Below are 13,860 nucleotides of genomic sequence, written 5' to 3' on the forward strand. Positions count from 1 at the left end.
CGGCATTACTTAGGGTAAGCCTTGCACGGAAGCACGTTGAGTACCTTCACTGTTATTTCTCTACGCGGGTTTCGCCGCATTAACACTCGCCTATTTTGTGTCATAGGCTCATCGTACCACTGTAATCAGTGGTCGATTTCTGTTGCCCTGCTTCCAAGGAACTCCAATTCAATACCTGGCTCCCGCTAGGCGACGCAGTCGCAGTCCTTTTCTAGGCGCCTAAAATTTGAGACCTATAACCTCCCACGGTAAGCACTGCATTTACTTGAATAGTATACGTATCACGCCATACTCGCTCTGACCACTCGACGGTTTTCCCTCCACTTATTTACCGTTTTCTCCGCTTGCAACTACTCGTAGTTGCCAATTCCTCAGTGGAGTAACGTCCTCACATCACCATTGTTCCATCCGTTGGCTGGTCTTCATAGTCACTTCCTACTGCGTTAATCCTACACAGTTGCTCAGAATTGCTCACGCACTCTGTTTAGCATGGTAAAAAAACTTGCTGGCTCAGACAAACAGTCACTGCCTTCTATTCTTAATGAACAACAGTGCGATAATCTTGCAAGTTATTTTGTAGACAAAGTTGAACTAATTTACTCTGCATTACAAACCACTCAGAAAGAAGTATCTGGTACGGTACCGCCGCTGTTTGAGTCCGCTCACAGGGTAAATAACCCTATGAGTCTAGAAACCTGGTCGTTACTTGATCTTAATTCTTTAAAATAAATCTTAAATAGTATCAAATCTGGTTCCTCTCGTGATCTTATCCCTGCTTTTGTGTTGCAGCAGCCGGACTTTTCTTCCCTGTCGCTTATTATGCAGCAACTAAATGCTTCGCTTCGTGAAGCCGTTGTTCCTTCGGATTGGAAGCACGCGATGGTTCTTCCTCTTCTGAAGAAGGCCAACACGGATTCTTCTCAGCTGTCCAACTTCAGGCCTATTTCCTTGCTCACTATCTATTCCAAAGTCTCTGAAAAACATATTAATCAGCAGCTTACTCACTTTGTGGACTCTGCTAATATTTTACATCCTTCTCAGTCCGGTTTTCGGGCAGGTTTCTCCACGGAGACCACCTTGCTTGGAGTCTCAGAGGCCGCTACGACAGCGCTTGGATGTTGGGGACACCGTAGCTCTTATATTGCTCGATTTGAGCGCTGCATTTGATACGGTGTCCCACACTATTTTACTAAAATTCTTGCAGTCCATTGGCATCACTGGCACAGCACTTGACTGGCTCATGTCCTTTCTTGCCCAGCGGACTTTTCAAGTTTTTTCTTCTAGAGCTACCTCTAAAACTTACCCCTCCTCTTAAGGGGTGCCACAGGGCTCTATTTTGAGTCCTATTCTATTTAATTTATACATTAAACCCTTGGCAATAATAGCAGAGAATTCAGGATTGAGTCTGTTTTCGTACGCCGATGATACCCAGATCATTTTTTCCCTCTCCTCGGGACAGCTGTGTGGTCCTTCGGTACTCCAGATTGACTCAAATTACATTGCACCATGGATGCAAGCTAATCTGCTTAAGCTTAACGGCGATAAGACCGAAGTCCTCATTTTGGGTAAGAACAAGGACCTCTGGGGCCCTCGGCATTGGCCATGTGAGATGGGCACTCTCCCTCAGCCTTCTACTTGTGTCCGCAACTTGGGAGTTCTGATTGATGTTAATCTATCTATGAAGCTGCAGGCCGTAAAGGTGGCTGCCACTTGTTTTGCCATCTTGAAGCTCCCTGCTTCCACCCAGAAAACCGTAGTCCAGGCATTGGTGACCTTGAGACTGGACTATGGAAACATCCTTTATTTGGGTTTCAATAAGGATGTTGTACGGAAATTGCAAGTAGTGCAAAATTCCGCCGCCAGGTTGCTGTGCCACCTCCCCAAAAATTACTCTACTTCCAGTGCTTTGCATAAACTTCACTGGCTCAGGATTGAAAACCGAGTGAAGTTTAAAGCCATGTGTTACATGCACAAAATTAAATTTGGCACTTCTCCAAAGTACTTACAAAGTTTGGATCGCCCCTACTTATCCTCTCATCTGCTTCGCTCAGCCACCCAAGGTAAATTTATGGTGCCCAATGTTAAATTTAAAAGAATTGGTGGTCGCTCCTTTGCCTACCTTGGTCCTGTGCTCTGGAACTCTCTCCCTATTGCTATCCGTAATGAAACCTCATTTCCGGCTTTTGGAAATGTTTTAAAAACCTGGCTGTTTAATCAATAATCTGCTTTCTTTTGCTTTGTTTTCTGTCAGTTTTCAGCGCTGGGAAACCCTAGGAGGGTAGCTGTGCGCTTTACAAAATTACGTTAACATAACATAATATAACAGTTACTCTATTCTGATCAAACCACACGATATTCTATGACCATCACTTTTTCCCCCATACTACATGTTCCATGTGCTTTGCCGTTCTTAAACCCTATTGTACATTGACCTTCTGTCTTTCCTCATTTCTCTATTGTTTTACAGGCATTTAGTCAGGCATGTAATGTAATGTCCTGATGATAATCCCACAATTGCTTTCATGGGATCGAAACGTCGTCAACTCTTTTTACTCCGTAAACGCAATTTTACTTGTCACCGTTCATGTGTAACGGTTTCTCCTCACATCTATTCTTGTTTTATGTAATGTATGACATACAAGCATTCAGTTCTGCCTGAGCCTTTGTTTTGTTTTATGTGCATCCTGTTGGATGCAGGATTGTGTCCCCACTTGATTTGTTGCTAATATTTGAAATAATAAATTGATCCTGTCCGGGTGAACCGTACAAATATAGTACTGATTCCTAGTCTATATTCATTTTTAACTGCTCCTATTGTCCTTGTCCGGGACCACTGTCTTTATAACTTACCCCAGCTGTAGTCGTCATATGACATGCATATGTCAGCTGAAGGCATTTCACACCTCTCAGTGTAGAGACCAGTTTCACTTTGTACTTGTTGATAGTCTTCCTGAAAGCTGGATGCTATTTACGTTTCAAACACAATACAATTGAGAGATAGGTTGAGCTGGGTTGAATTCCTCATCATTTGTTAGAGAACAGATCTTAACATACTTGTTTTCATGCTAATTGAGGTTTCTGGCAGGCACAGAATCTCCATTGTGCAGCATAATTTCTTGGGACAGTGAAGGCCAATTGTGTCAGAATACGTTTCTAGTAGACTGGGCAAAGAGGCTAAAAGGGGGTGGAGTTAGAAGATGCTAGAAAGCTGTCATAAGCTATTTTCGTTTTAGAATCTCTAGTAATTAAGTGCACTTTTTAATAGCACAAGATATATGAACTAACTTTTATTTTATCCACACATAAAGTAGATGTCATGTCGCCACTCTACCATACACTGTGTTTTCACAAAAGATATGTTTGTTAATGGCATAACTGGTATGTAAATACTATTATTTTAGAAGGTATATGTGAGATAATATAAATTAGTATAAGCAGTACATGTAGAAGGTGCAAATTATAATTAATGTAGTGTAGCTTCTGAGTTGAATACACTGTGTGGAGGTACTTGAGTTATAATAATCTAATTGGGTTATGTAAGTTATAAATTAAACCCATAAATTAGGGAATTTTAATTTTTGTGTAGTTTACGTTTGGTTGGTAAATAAAGAATAAAGTTATCTTGATTTAAAGGTGGTGCATTAATTATAAATTTAAGGCATAACTACAACTTAAGCACAATATATATATATATATATATATCAGGTAGTCATATGGATATTATTGAATATGAGGACACGAGTTTCTATTTGATGTTGCCAGACTATGTTCAGTAGTTGTCCTGAAGAAGTAAGTGGATACTTGCACGGAGAAGAAATTTATTATAAACTCTTGTTGCTCAGGATATTGAACTTTAAGTTTTGTACATGTGTAGACTTCTGTCTACATAGTTGGTAACGTTGGGTGGTCGTTACCCAATATCCTTTGAGCACTTTTCATCTGAAGCTATTATTTACTGTATGGCTCGTTTACAGCTTAGCGCATCCCATACCCATCCACCTGCCCTTTTGCTTTCCATTTTGGAAATAGCTAGGGCAAAGAATGTTCCAACTCTGGCATACGGAAGCATAGCTGTTCTAGGGAGGGCCTCGATCACTCTGGACAATACTGTCATTAAAATCTACAGAGAAACATTCCATCCAGTCAGATACATCTCGACCACCCAGATAAGGCTAGAACTTGGTCTAGCTAAACAGACGATAGCTTGAAGTGCAGCATTCGTCAACATATGCTATAGGAACCAGTCCACTGAAAGGAATACCATAAATCACAACATCTGGCTGGAAAGCAACAAACCCCACTCAGCAGCCAGAAAATATCTCTGAGATTCCATTGATCAGATTAGGCTAGCTCAGCTATGGTACACAATGCCCACAACTGAGTCGTTTCGAAGGAAGGACAACGAGCAAAATGTTGAAACTAATTCAGTGGTGGCAGGTATCTATTAATAATAGAAGAGAAAACCACTTACCTTGATCGTACTGATCATATCCTCCTCACCCTAGCCTCTTCTGCAAACTTCCTCAACCAATCCTGATCTGCTTACATGCTGTTATGCAGCATGTGAGCAGTGCTCTGATTGGTGGGAGCTGCCTTTCTCTGTGCTCCGAGGGCACTGGATGACTGCACCTTGCTCTCAACCTAGCTGTCTTAAGACAGCTGGGTTGAGAGCTTCAAAGTGTGCATGTCTGGCTGGCTGTCACAAGACAGTCGGCCAAAAAGACATGCACACTTTGAACAAGTTCAAAGGCAGCCATCTGCCCACCACTCCTCTCTGCTGTCACTCAACAGGCCGCGTCCCGTCCTGACGCTCGGATCAGGACGGGACGATGAAAAATCCTTCAGTTCCTCCTTAATTCCTTATTATTCAAAAAGTGGTGATTTTTTTGTCCCTACAGTCACCACTGTTTTTGTGCTCCAGATGTATTTCCCGGGTTACATGGGGTGAGATGGGCAGATCTCCTCTATTTTTCTGTTTTCTTTTGCAGTTGATGCCTAAGACCAGCAGCTCCCCTTCCCATTGGCAATTATAGAATAACAGGATCTTCCTGTTGTGCCCCATCACAGTTGCAACTTTGTTTTCTGATTTTTCCAATAAAATACAAATAAAATATACAACGTCTAGTTTATCCATTAGAATTTGTGCTTAACACAAACATGAAATTAATCCATTCGCTCCTTGATGTCCTTTACAGAAGATTTAAATTGTATGATATCATATGAATTGTGTAGTTGGCCTCGGCCACTGAAGGGCTCCTCATGTGTCATATGCTTAGGTGTTCCCAGGTGCTGGCACACAACCCATTTTGGCATATGCTGCTTATTTGAAGAAAGCCCTCTTTCAAACCACCAACTCCAGGAAAACCATCTTTTTTTGGAAACAGTTTAATTCGAAATATCTTCATGGATTTACTCCCTCTATCAAAGTAGCGACCAGAACAATCTTGGCAGTCAAAAGCTCTGGTTAATTTTTAACATAATATAAAATTCTGCCTTCAGTTCTAATGGGATCAGATCCTAACCTTTTGACTTCTGTAGACCCCCACTGAATCTTCATTTAAATCTCTGGGACCCTCACATAGACATTATCGGAAGCCAGGGACCCCGGTCTAAGCTATTTCTGTGATTTGAACCGCAAAACAATACACAAAAATACAGAAACAATTATTCATTTAGAAAACCCACATAAATAATGAAATAGTTAATTTGAGTCACAAACAAATGAAAATAAAAGAAAAAATTCTAATTTAATGGGTGATTGGAGTTCTTTCAGATTGAGTTGATGGTACTCTTCATCCATACTATATTTTATTTACTGCATTTGCACTGCTTCCACAAATCAGAGCACACCAGCTTAATTTTTAGCCTTCAATGTCGAATTCCCTAACATTTACAGAACGTTTTAAAATATTCGATTTTACATTTTGCTTCTTTATTAATATACAATGTATTGGTCTTTTAATATTATTTAATCTTCCAAGCAGCCGCAGGCTCGCTGAGTCGGCATTGCGGACCCCCATGGGTACCAAGACCACAGGTTAAGAACCACTGTTGTAGATCATTCCTGTTAGAACTGGGGTCACCAATTCCAACGTGGTAGCTTGGTGCGAGGTAGGAAGGCACCCGAAGGCAATGTGTAAAGCACTGGTGCAGCACTCACCCACACGGATTCCACCACGCGCACACAATGAAGGACACCACAACAGGTTGTTTCGTAAAACACAAGATTCTTTATCTTTATCTATTTCAAATAGTGAGGCATCAACTAATTTTGGGAATAATGCAGTTACTTAGCAAGGCAGCAGTAAATTCATCTGGGTACCTACATTCATTAATCATAGGACAACAACCATTTCATTCAGTTACGTAAATCAGTGAGTAGCAGGGAAACCATTCATTCATTTAGATCAACCAGGCATAAATGCACTCAAGTGTACAGCACCATTAACCTCTTTGGGCCACCAGTGGTTCACTATAGCCCCAACACAGGTGCAACTTCATTTAGGGGAATAATGCGGGGGGGAACTCAGGACAGCAACAATTCAGTTGGGTAACCCGTGCAGGCAATTTCAGAGTCACGGCTACTTCATTCAAATGACCAATATAGGTGACTTCAGGGTAACAGCTGTCTCAGTCACATAACCCTAGCGTGAGTGACCCTCCATACACTCTCCAGGGCGGTCTTATCTCCACTCTAGCTCCAGCATAGATGCACATTCATTGAGGAGCATCCAAGTGTGCAGGTGACTTCAAAACAGCAACCCAGGCAGAGAGGGGAGTCACTACAACCTTCCTGGGATGTTATTCAACCAGGCGACGTCACTATTGGGGCCCCTTCAGTGAGGCGACACTCATGGGACACGGACTCAGGTACTTTCAGGCCCAGAATCCCCCAGGGCCTCCTCGTGGTGAAAGGAGGAGGCTTCCTTACAGTCTAAACTGGGGTGGTGTAGTGGGCAAAAGAACGATGGATTTAACCCAGATCTCTTGACTGGGGGAGAATGTCTGCATTGTCAGCATTCCGTCCATCAATTGTTTGTTGTAATGCTTTTTGCCCTAAGTGGGATGGGTATTCCCAGACGTGGGACCCGTGCTCACTACGCCACTGGAGTCAAGCTATCCTGGCTAATGATGGCTGATAGCCAGAAACCGGTCCTAGGATGCTTGATTCCGGTCCAGGGAAGACATGGCTTGGCAGTTCGGGCTGGACTGTTCCCATGAGGCACAGGGTCAAGACTGATTTGCATATGGCCATGTCTAAACTGGGGTGGTGTAGTGGGCAAAAGAACGATGGATTTAACCCAGATCTCTTGACTGGGGGAGAATGTCTGCATTGTCAGCATTCCGTCCATCAATTGTTTGTTGTAACGCTTTTTGCCCTAAGTGGGATGGGTATTCCCAGACGTGGGACCCGTGCTCACTACGCCACTGGAGTCAAGCTATCCTGGCTGATGACGGCTGATAGCCAGAAACCGGTCCTAGGATGCTTGATTCCGGTCCAGGGAAGACATGGCTTGGCAGTTCGGGCTGGACTGTTCCCATGAGGCACAGGGTCAAGACTGATTTGCATATGGCCATGTCTAAACTGGGGTGGTGTAGTGGGCAAAAGAACGATGGATTTAACCCAGATCTCTTGACTGGGGGAGAATGTCTGCATTGTCAGCATTCCGTCCATCAATTGTTTGTTGTAACGCTTTTCGCCCTAAGTGGGATGGGTATTCCCAGACGTGGGACCCGTGCTCACTACGCCACTGGAGTCAAGCTATCCTGGCTGATGACGGCTGATAGCCAGAAACCGGTCCTAGGATGCTTGATTCCGGTCCAGGGAAGACATGGCTTGGCAGTTCGGGCTGGACTGTTCCCATGAGGCACAGGGTCAAGACTGATTTGCATATGGCCATGTCTAAACTGGGGTGGTGTAGTGGGCAAAAGAACAATGGATTTAACCCAGATCTCTTGACTGGGGGAGAATGTCTGCATTGTCAGCAATCCGTCCATCAATTGTTTGTTGTAACGCTTTTCGCCCTAAGTGGGATGGGTATTCCCAGACGTGGGACCCGTGCTCACTACGCCACTGGAGTCAAGCTATCCTGGCTGATGACGGCTGATAGCCAGAAACCGGTCCTAGGATGCTTGATTCCGGTCCAGGGAAGACATGGCTTGGCAGTTCGGGCTGGACTGTTCCCATGAGGCACAGGGTCAAGACTGATTTGCATATGGCCATGTCTAAACTGGGGTGGTGTAGTGGGCAAAAGAACGATGGATTTAACCCAGATCTCTTGACTGGGGGAAAATGTCTGCATTGTCAGCATTCCGTCCATCAATTGTTTGTTGTAACGCTTTTCGCCCTAAGTGGGATGGGTATTCCCAGACGTGGGACCCGTGCTCACTACGCCACTGGAGTCAAGCTATCCTGGCTGATGACGGCTGATAGCCAGAAACCGGTCCTAGGATGCTTGATTCCGGTCCAGGGAAGACATGGCTTGGCAGTTCGGGCTGGACTGTTCCCATGAGGCACAGGGTCAAGACTGATTTGCATATGGCCATGTCTAAACTGGGGTGGTGTAGTGGGCAAAAGAACGATGGATTTAACCCAGATCTCTTGACTGGGGGAGAATGTCTGCATTGTCAGCATTCCGTCCATCAATTGTTTGTTGTAACGCTTTTCGCCCTAAGTGGGATGGGTATTCCCAGACGTGGGACCCGTGCTCTCTACGCCACTGGAGTCAAGCTATCCTGGCTGATGACGGCTGATAGCCAGAAACCGGTCCTAGGATGCTTGATTCCGGTCCAGGGAAGACATGGCTTGGCAGTTCGGGCTGGACTGTTCCCATGAGGCACAGGGTCAAGACTGATTTGCATATGGCCATGTCTAAACTGGGGTGGTGTAGTGGGCAAAAGAACGATGGATTTATCCCAGATCTCTTGACTGGGGGAGAATGTCTGCATTGTCAGCATTCCGTCCATCAATTGTTTGTTGTAACTCCTTACAGTTCCAGGCGGCGCCCCTCACCGGAGACGGTCGGGCAGCCCACGTTAGTTCGGGTCAGCAAAGGGGGGTGTTACCTTCAGTCCCGGCTCTGGGTAGGCCCGCGTCCTTATCCCGGCGTGGGGGAGAAGTCGGGGGCTCCCGCTCTCCTTGGAGCCCCCACATCCGTGCTCACCACTAGCTCCGGGCCTTCTGGGGCCTCTCCTGGGCTCGGGAGCCAACGGAATCGCGGCGTTCTGGGGGCCGGGTGCGGGGCCAAACAGATGGCGGCTGTTAGGGGGGGCGCGGCCGCGGGAACCAATGGGGCCGCGCCTCCCTCCCAACACGGGCGATGACATCCGCAGCAAGGGAACACTCCCAGGCCTCGTGCGGCCTCCCGCACTGCCGCGGCGGACCTCCCTGGCTCCGGGGGCCGCAGCGGCGGGCTTAGATGACAGCGGGGCCTCAGAGCGCTGGGCGCCGGGCCGCGGCGGTGACTCTCCGGCAGTGACGGCGCTTCGCTTCCGAGCACAGTGCTGGAGTCCTGTAGCCGGTAGGGGGGTATCCCCGCAGCTCAGCCACGGCCTGGGTCGCGGCGGTGATGAGCCAGTAGTTAGCCCTTCCCCGAGTACAGCGCTTGATCCTATGACCCAGGGCGGCGGCGGTGAACGGGGCAGATAGCGCTTCCGCTCCCACAGCACTAGGTTGTATGTCCCCGAGCAGCGGCGGGGATTTAAGGGCTTCAGCGCGTGGGCACAGTTCCTTGAAGGCCCCGTGCTTGGCATGCACAGCACGTAGAGGGCACAGCGCTTTACCTGGCGGTCCGGTAGTGTGCACACCGTCAGTCCAAGTCTCAGGGCAGCCCTTATCTTGCTGGGGACAGTAGATGGCTGGTCCCCCTGGCAAGCTTATGAGGGGTGAAGGGGTGTGGGGTTGGCAGGCATCAGAGGCAGGGTGGGTCCCTGCGGCACACTGGAGATGGTCCCCCGGGTTGCCCCCTCACCAGGCAAGATCAGTAGACAGGCAGAGTCCCTCATCTAACTTGGGTACAACCGGGGATAGACTCAGTCCCAGTAGTGTAGGTTTCTCCCCTAGGCCCAACCGCCTACGCTCCGGCAGAGGTTCCCCCAGATCCAGTGGTGCCCCAACTGACTAGTCAGGTTTCCCTCCTTTCCTCTTACCCCAAGTCAGGTGACCCTCCTGCAAAGGCGGCAAAGCATAATCCCTCCCAGGGCTGGAAGGTTCCAGGAGCTTCCACATAATAGTCTATGGGACAAAAAGGCGGGATGGAAAAAGATACTGTATCAGAATGTCCCAGCCTGCTCCTAACCACTAGTATGTGTATGCAATGGCCACTCCACAGTAGCAGGGGCCTGTGGCGGCCATGTTGTTAGGAGAGAGCACCTGCACCTCAGCACTTTTTAGCAGTGGCAAGGCGCCCAAAGACCTAGGGCCAACAAAAAGATGGCGGAAAAAAATGAGGCGACAAGGGAAAAAACGAGTGGACCACCCTAGGGCTGACAGGTCTAACAATTCCTTTATGCTCATTATTGCCAAAACATTTACCTGCACATAAGAGCAGCACCACAAACATTTGGAATTCACTTCTACCAACTCAGTGCTCCACATCATGTCTTGAAATTTCTGAATAAGAGGTTAAACTCATCTAGCTTCAAAGATATGTGATTGAGCGTGGGAACTCTACCTACACAATTCTTTATGGTTTTTTTTATTTTTTTGTTCATTCATTCTGTTACATAATAAAATTACTTTTGCACATTTGTAAACACTTCAATGCCCTTGGGCTGCGCTCAAGCTATAAAAACTGCATGAAAAAGATAGCACGTTCTAGCTGTCGCTCATTTAAAAAAATATATATATATATGTTTTCTAGCTTTTTGCCTACAAGAGTAAATGTATACTCAATTTGAGTGAGTATACTCATATTTACAGTAGAATATTCAATCACTTTGAATGTAAATGCTTCCTGACTAATCCTAGACTCCATAGGCAAAAGCAACTGCCTTGTTCGAAGAGCCAAAACGGTCCGATTTGTACACAAACTTGTGCACTTTACAGTGATGGGTGGATCTCAATGTATTTACTTTGTATTTTACCTACAGGACATGCATGTCATCAGCACCGACGAGCATCAAGTGTTTGCTGCTATCCAGGAATGGAATCAAAATGATACATACAACTTATACATTTCTGACACTCGAGGAGTCCTCTTCACACTGGCCCTGGAGAATGTGAAAAGCAGCCTCGGTGCAGAAGGGAATGTGATGATTGATCTTTATGAGGTATGAGGGAAGTGAGAACTGTTTTGTATCTGCATGACCAGTAGTGCGTTCACAAACCGATTACTAGCCCAGTGGTGTACTCACACTGCATGACACCTTACATCTTGCATGCTTTGTCTCAGTTCCCTGATTTGACCACAAGAAAAATTTGTTGAACAAGTTTGACAAATCCCAATAGCTTAATGTGTGCCTGGATATTTGTTTTCTACATCATTATGAAAAATGTTGATTTATCTTTGTGCCATGACATGAGCTACACAGTGGGCTTAGCAGTGAAACAGAGCTTGGAGATATTTTAGTTTTTTTGTATTTCAGTTCTGTATTGGCCTTTATCTTATAAAACATTAGGAAATACTGTCAAGCAAGCTCACATGAGCTGTAAATGCAATGAAAGAATAATACAAAGTAAATAATTCAACACTGCACGGGTCCCCCTTCTCCCCCGTATGGATAACTATGGGTATGAACATATTCAAGATCGATGGAAATTGCGTGTCCACCCATCTCGCTTGCTAAAAAACAGAAATATCACATTAGCATCAAAGTACCTAGCATAAGTCTTCCTCAGTTCCTGACCTGATGCATATGGAGAGTCTTGCCTGCCAACCTGAAGACAGGTTTCTGAAGGGAAATAGAAGCAGGAAACCAAGCCCTTGATTATTCAGCCATTGTCATATAAACAAAAACGAAATAACTGACTTTCTAGCAGGAAATGAGAGCATCAGGAGGCAAAGGTCTTTAATTACTCAGCAGTGTATAATTAGCAGCCATTGTAGAAACAAAATAGTAGACACTTTGACAGGAAATGAGGGCAGCAGAAATTGGAGGTTCAGGTGGGATAATGCTTGCTCACAGTAGAGATGACTAATGTATTCAATTCAATTAAAATGAAAATTTGTTTTGAGGACCTATATGTGGTAGTTAAGTCCTTAATAGGATCTCCCAGATCTTTTTGTGCCTGGAATAGTTCACATTTCTGCGAGGTTGTCTCCTTCATCAATTGCCCTCTCATGAATGCCTTGCACAAAGCCCAAAGGATTTGCATGAACAAGACAACATTCTCATTAAGTAACATACCACTCGTTCAGCAGTAGTATGGGCATGTATTTTTCTTTCAGTTCTTTAAATATCCCTATGGGCATTCTTCGTGTTGTAACGGTGGACAGAGAAGACCAAAAATTATTGATAAGGGCAAAACAGAGTGGTCTGATAGCCCCTTGTCTAATATTTCACAATTGTGTAACCATGGGGAGACAGTGTAAGAAATAGTCAATTGTAGTTTTGGCCCCGTCAACACAATATAAAAACATACAAGGTCTGTCTCAGGGGTGTAAAATATTCAGAAGAGAGTACTCTTCTAGTAGATGCAGCAATAATCTATCCACTTACCTTCTGGGTTCTCTGGGACTGAATTGTTCAACAGTAGGGTCCAGTATAAGATTCCAATCACACCCCATAATGAGCTTTTAACGACAAAGGTTAATCAAGAACCTGTTTAGGCCAAAGAGAAAGTTCATTTTAGTGCCATTGGAAGCATAGACAGTACTTAGTATCCCATGGCTGGATTGGATTTGTAACTTGCCAAAAATATAGTGCCTTCTGGGGCCTGCCCACGTTTTACATACTTTAATTGGTAGGATTTGATATGCTAGAATTGCACCACTGCACTTTCTATAGTGGGCGCTGGAGGCAGACAAAACATGGCCGACCCAGGCTCTCCTCAGATTCCAAAAGAGAGTGGTGGGTCTCTTGCAGAAGGGTGATATCCATTTTCTTTAAATCCAGGAATGTGAGAATTGCATTTGATGTGATGTCATTTGTTGTAGTTGTTTAATCCAATATCATTGTGATAAATGATAGTAAGAGGACTCATGATTCACCTAACACCTCAGTCCTAGGGAATAAGTATACCCATGGTATGATAGCAAGGAAGAAGTTTTGACAACAAGTGAAGTTTGGGGTAAGGAACCTGAATGTGCATTCGCACAACAGAAATCATCATAGTCTCACTGGAGAAAAACGGCAACGTATAACCAGTGAGTCAACTCTATGGCTGGCCAGAACTAAGTTGTACACTGTTTGTCATCACAAGAAAAAGGGTGGAGAATCCAACGGCATGTGTGTATAACAATAGTGGTGAGGTGGTACATGTTAACCAACAAAAACTGGTAACTTGGTGTCCCAGTACATCTTGAGACATCCGCTTAGCAGTGAATGTTGTCATTATCTTTAAGGGGTGAGCAGGACTTGTCCCGTTGTGCAGAGGCAGTGCCACTGGTCCGCCAGGCTGACGAGAAAGGCAGTCTTTGAGGGTGGGGATCTTGGTTCAGGTTTTTGTTTGCTTTGGTTGGGTGAACGGAGTACGGGGTCTCTGTAGTTGGCTGATGTGGGCTAGAGGTTTTGTGGCCAATGTCCATAGATTATTACTCCATGTTGTCTAAAACAGTGTCAAGGTAAGACCAATTGAAGAATTCCTTTATGACCCTATTAATAGTGACTTACATGGTCACCATTGCAATGAGACTGTATCAGAACTTGAGTTTCTTTAGTTGTGGGTGGAAAGCCAGAAATGATTTCCTTACCTCATTG

At 45.2% G+C, this 13,860-nt stretch overlaps 1 protein-coding gene across 2 annotated transcripts in view; it reads left to right on the forward strand.

Annotated features, from left to right (window-relative positions):
* The window catches only part of LOC146867033 (VPS10 domain-containing receptor SorCS1-like), a 3,068,338-nt gene that overhangs the window by 2,250,963 nt on the left and 803,515 nt on the right, over window positions 1-13,860 (forward strand). For both annotated transcript variants that reach the window (XM_085603449.1, XM_085603451.1), the window contains exon 9: window positions 11,092-11,271. In XM_085603449.1, the coding sequence (XP_085459575.1) occupies window positions 11,092-11,271 (180 nt within the window). The remainder of the gene's footprint in view (window positions 1-11,091; window positions 11,272-13,860) is intronic.

This window comes from Triturus cristatus, chromosome 1_2 (assembly GCF_964204655.1).
Source record: "Triturus cristatus chromosome 1_2, aTriCri1.1, whole genome shotgun sequence".
NCBI lineage: Eukaryota > Metazoa > Chordata > Amphibia > Caudata > Salamandridae > Triturus > Triturus cristatus.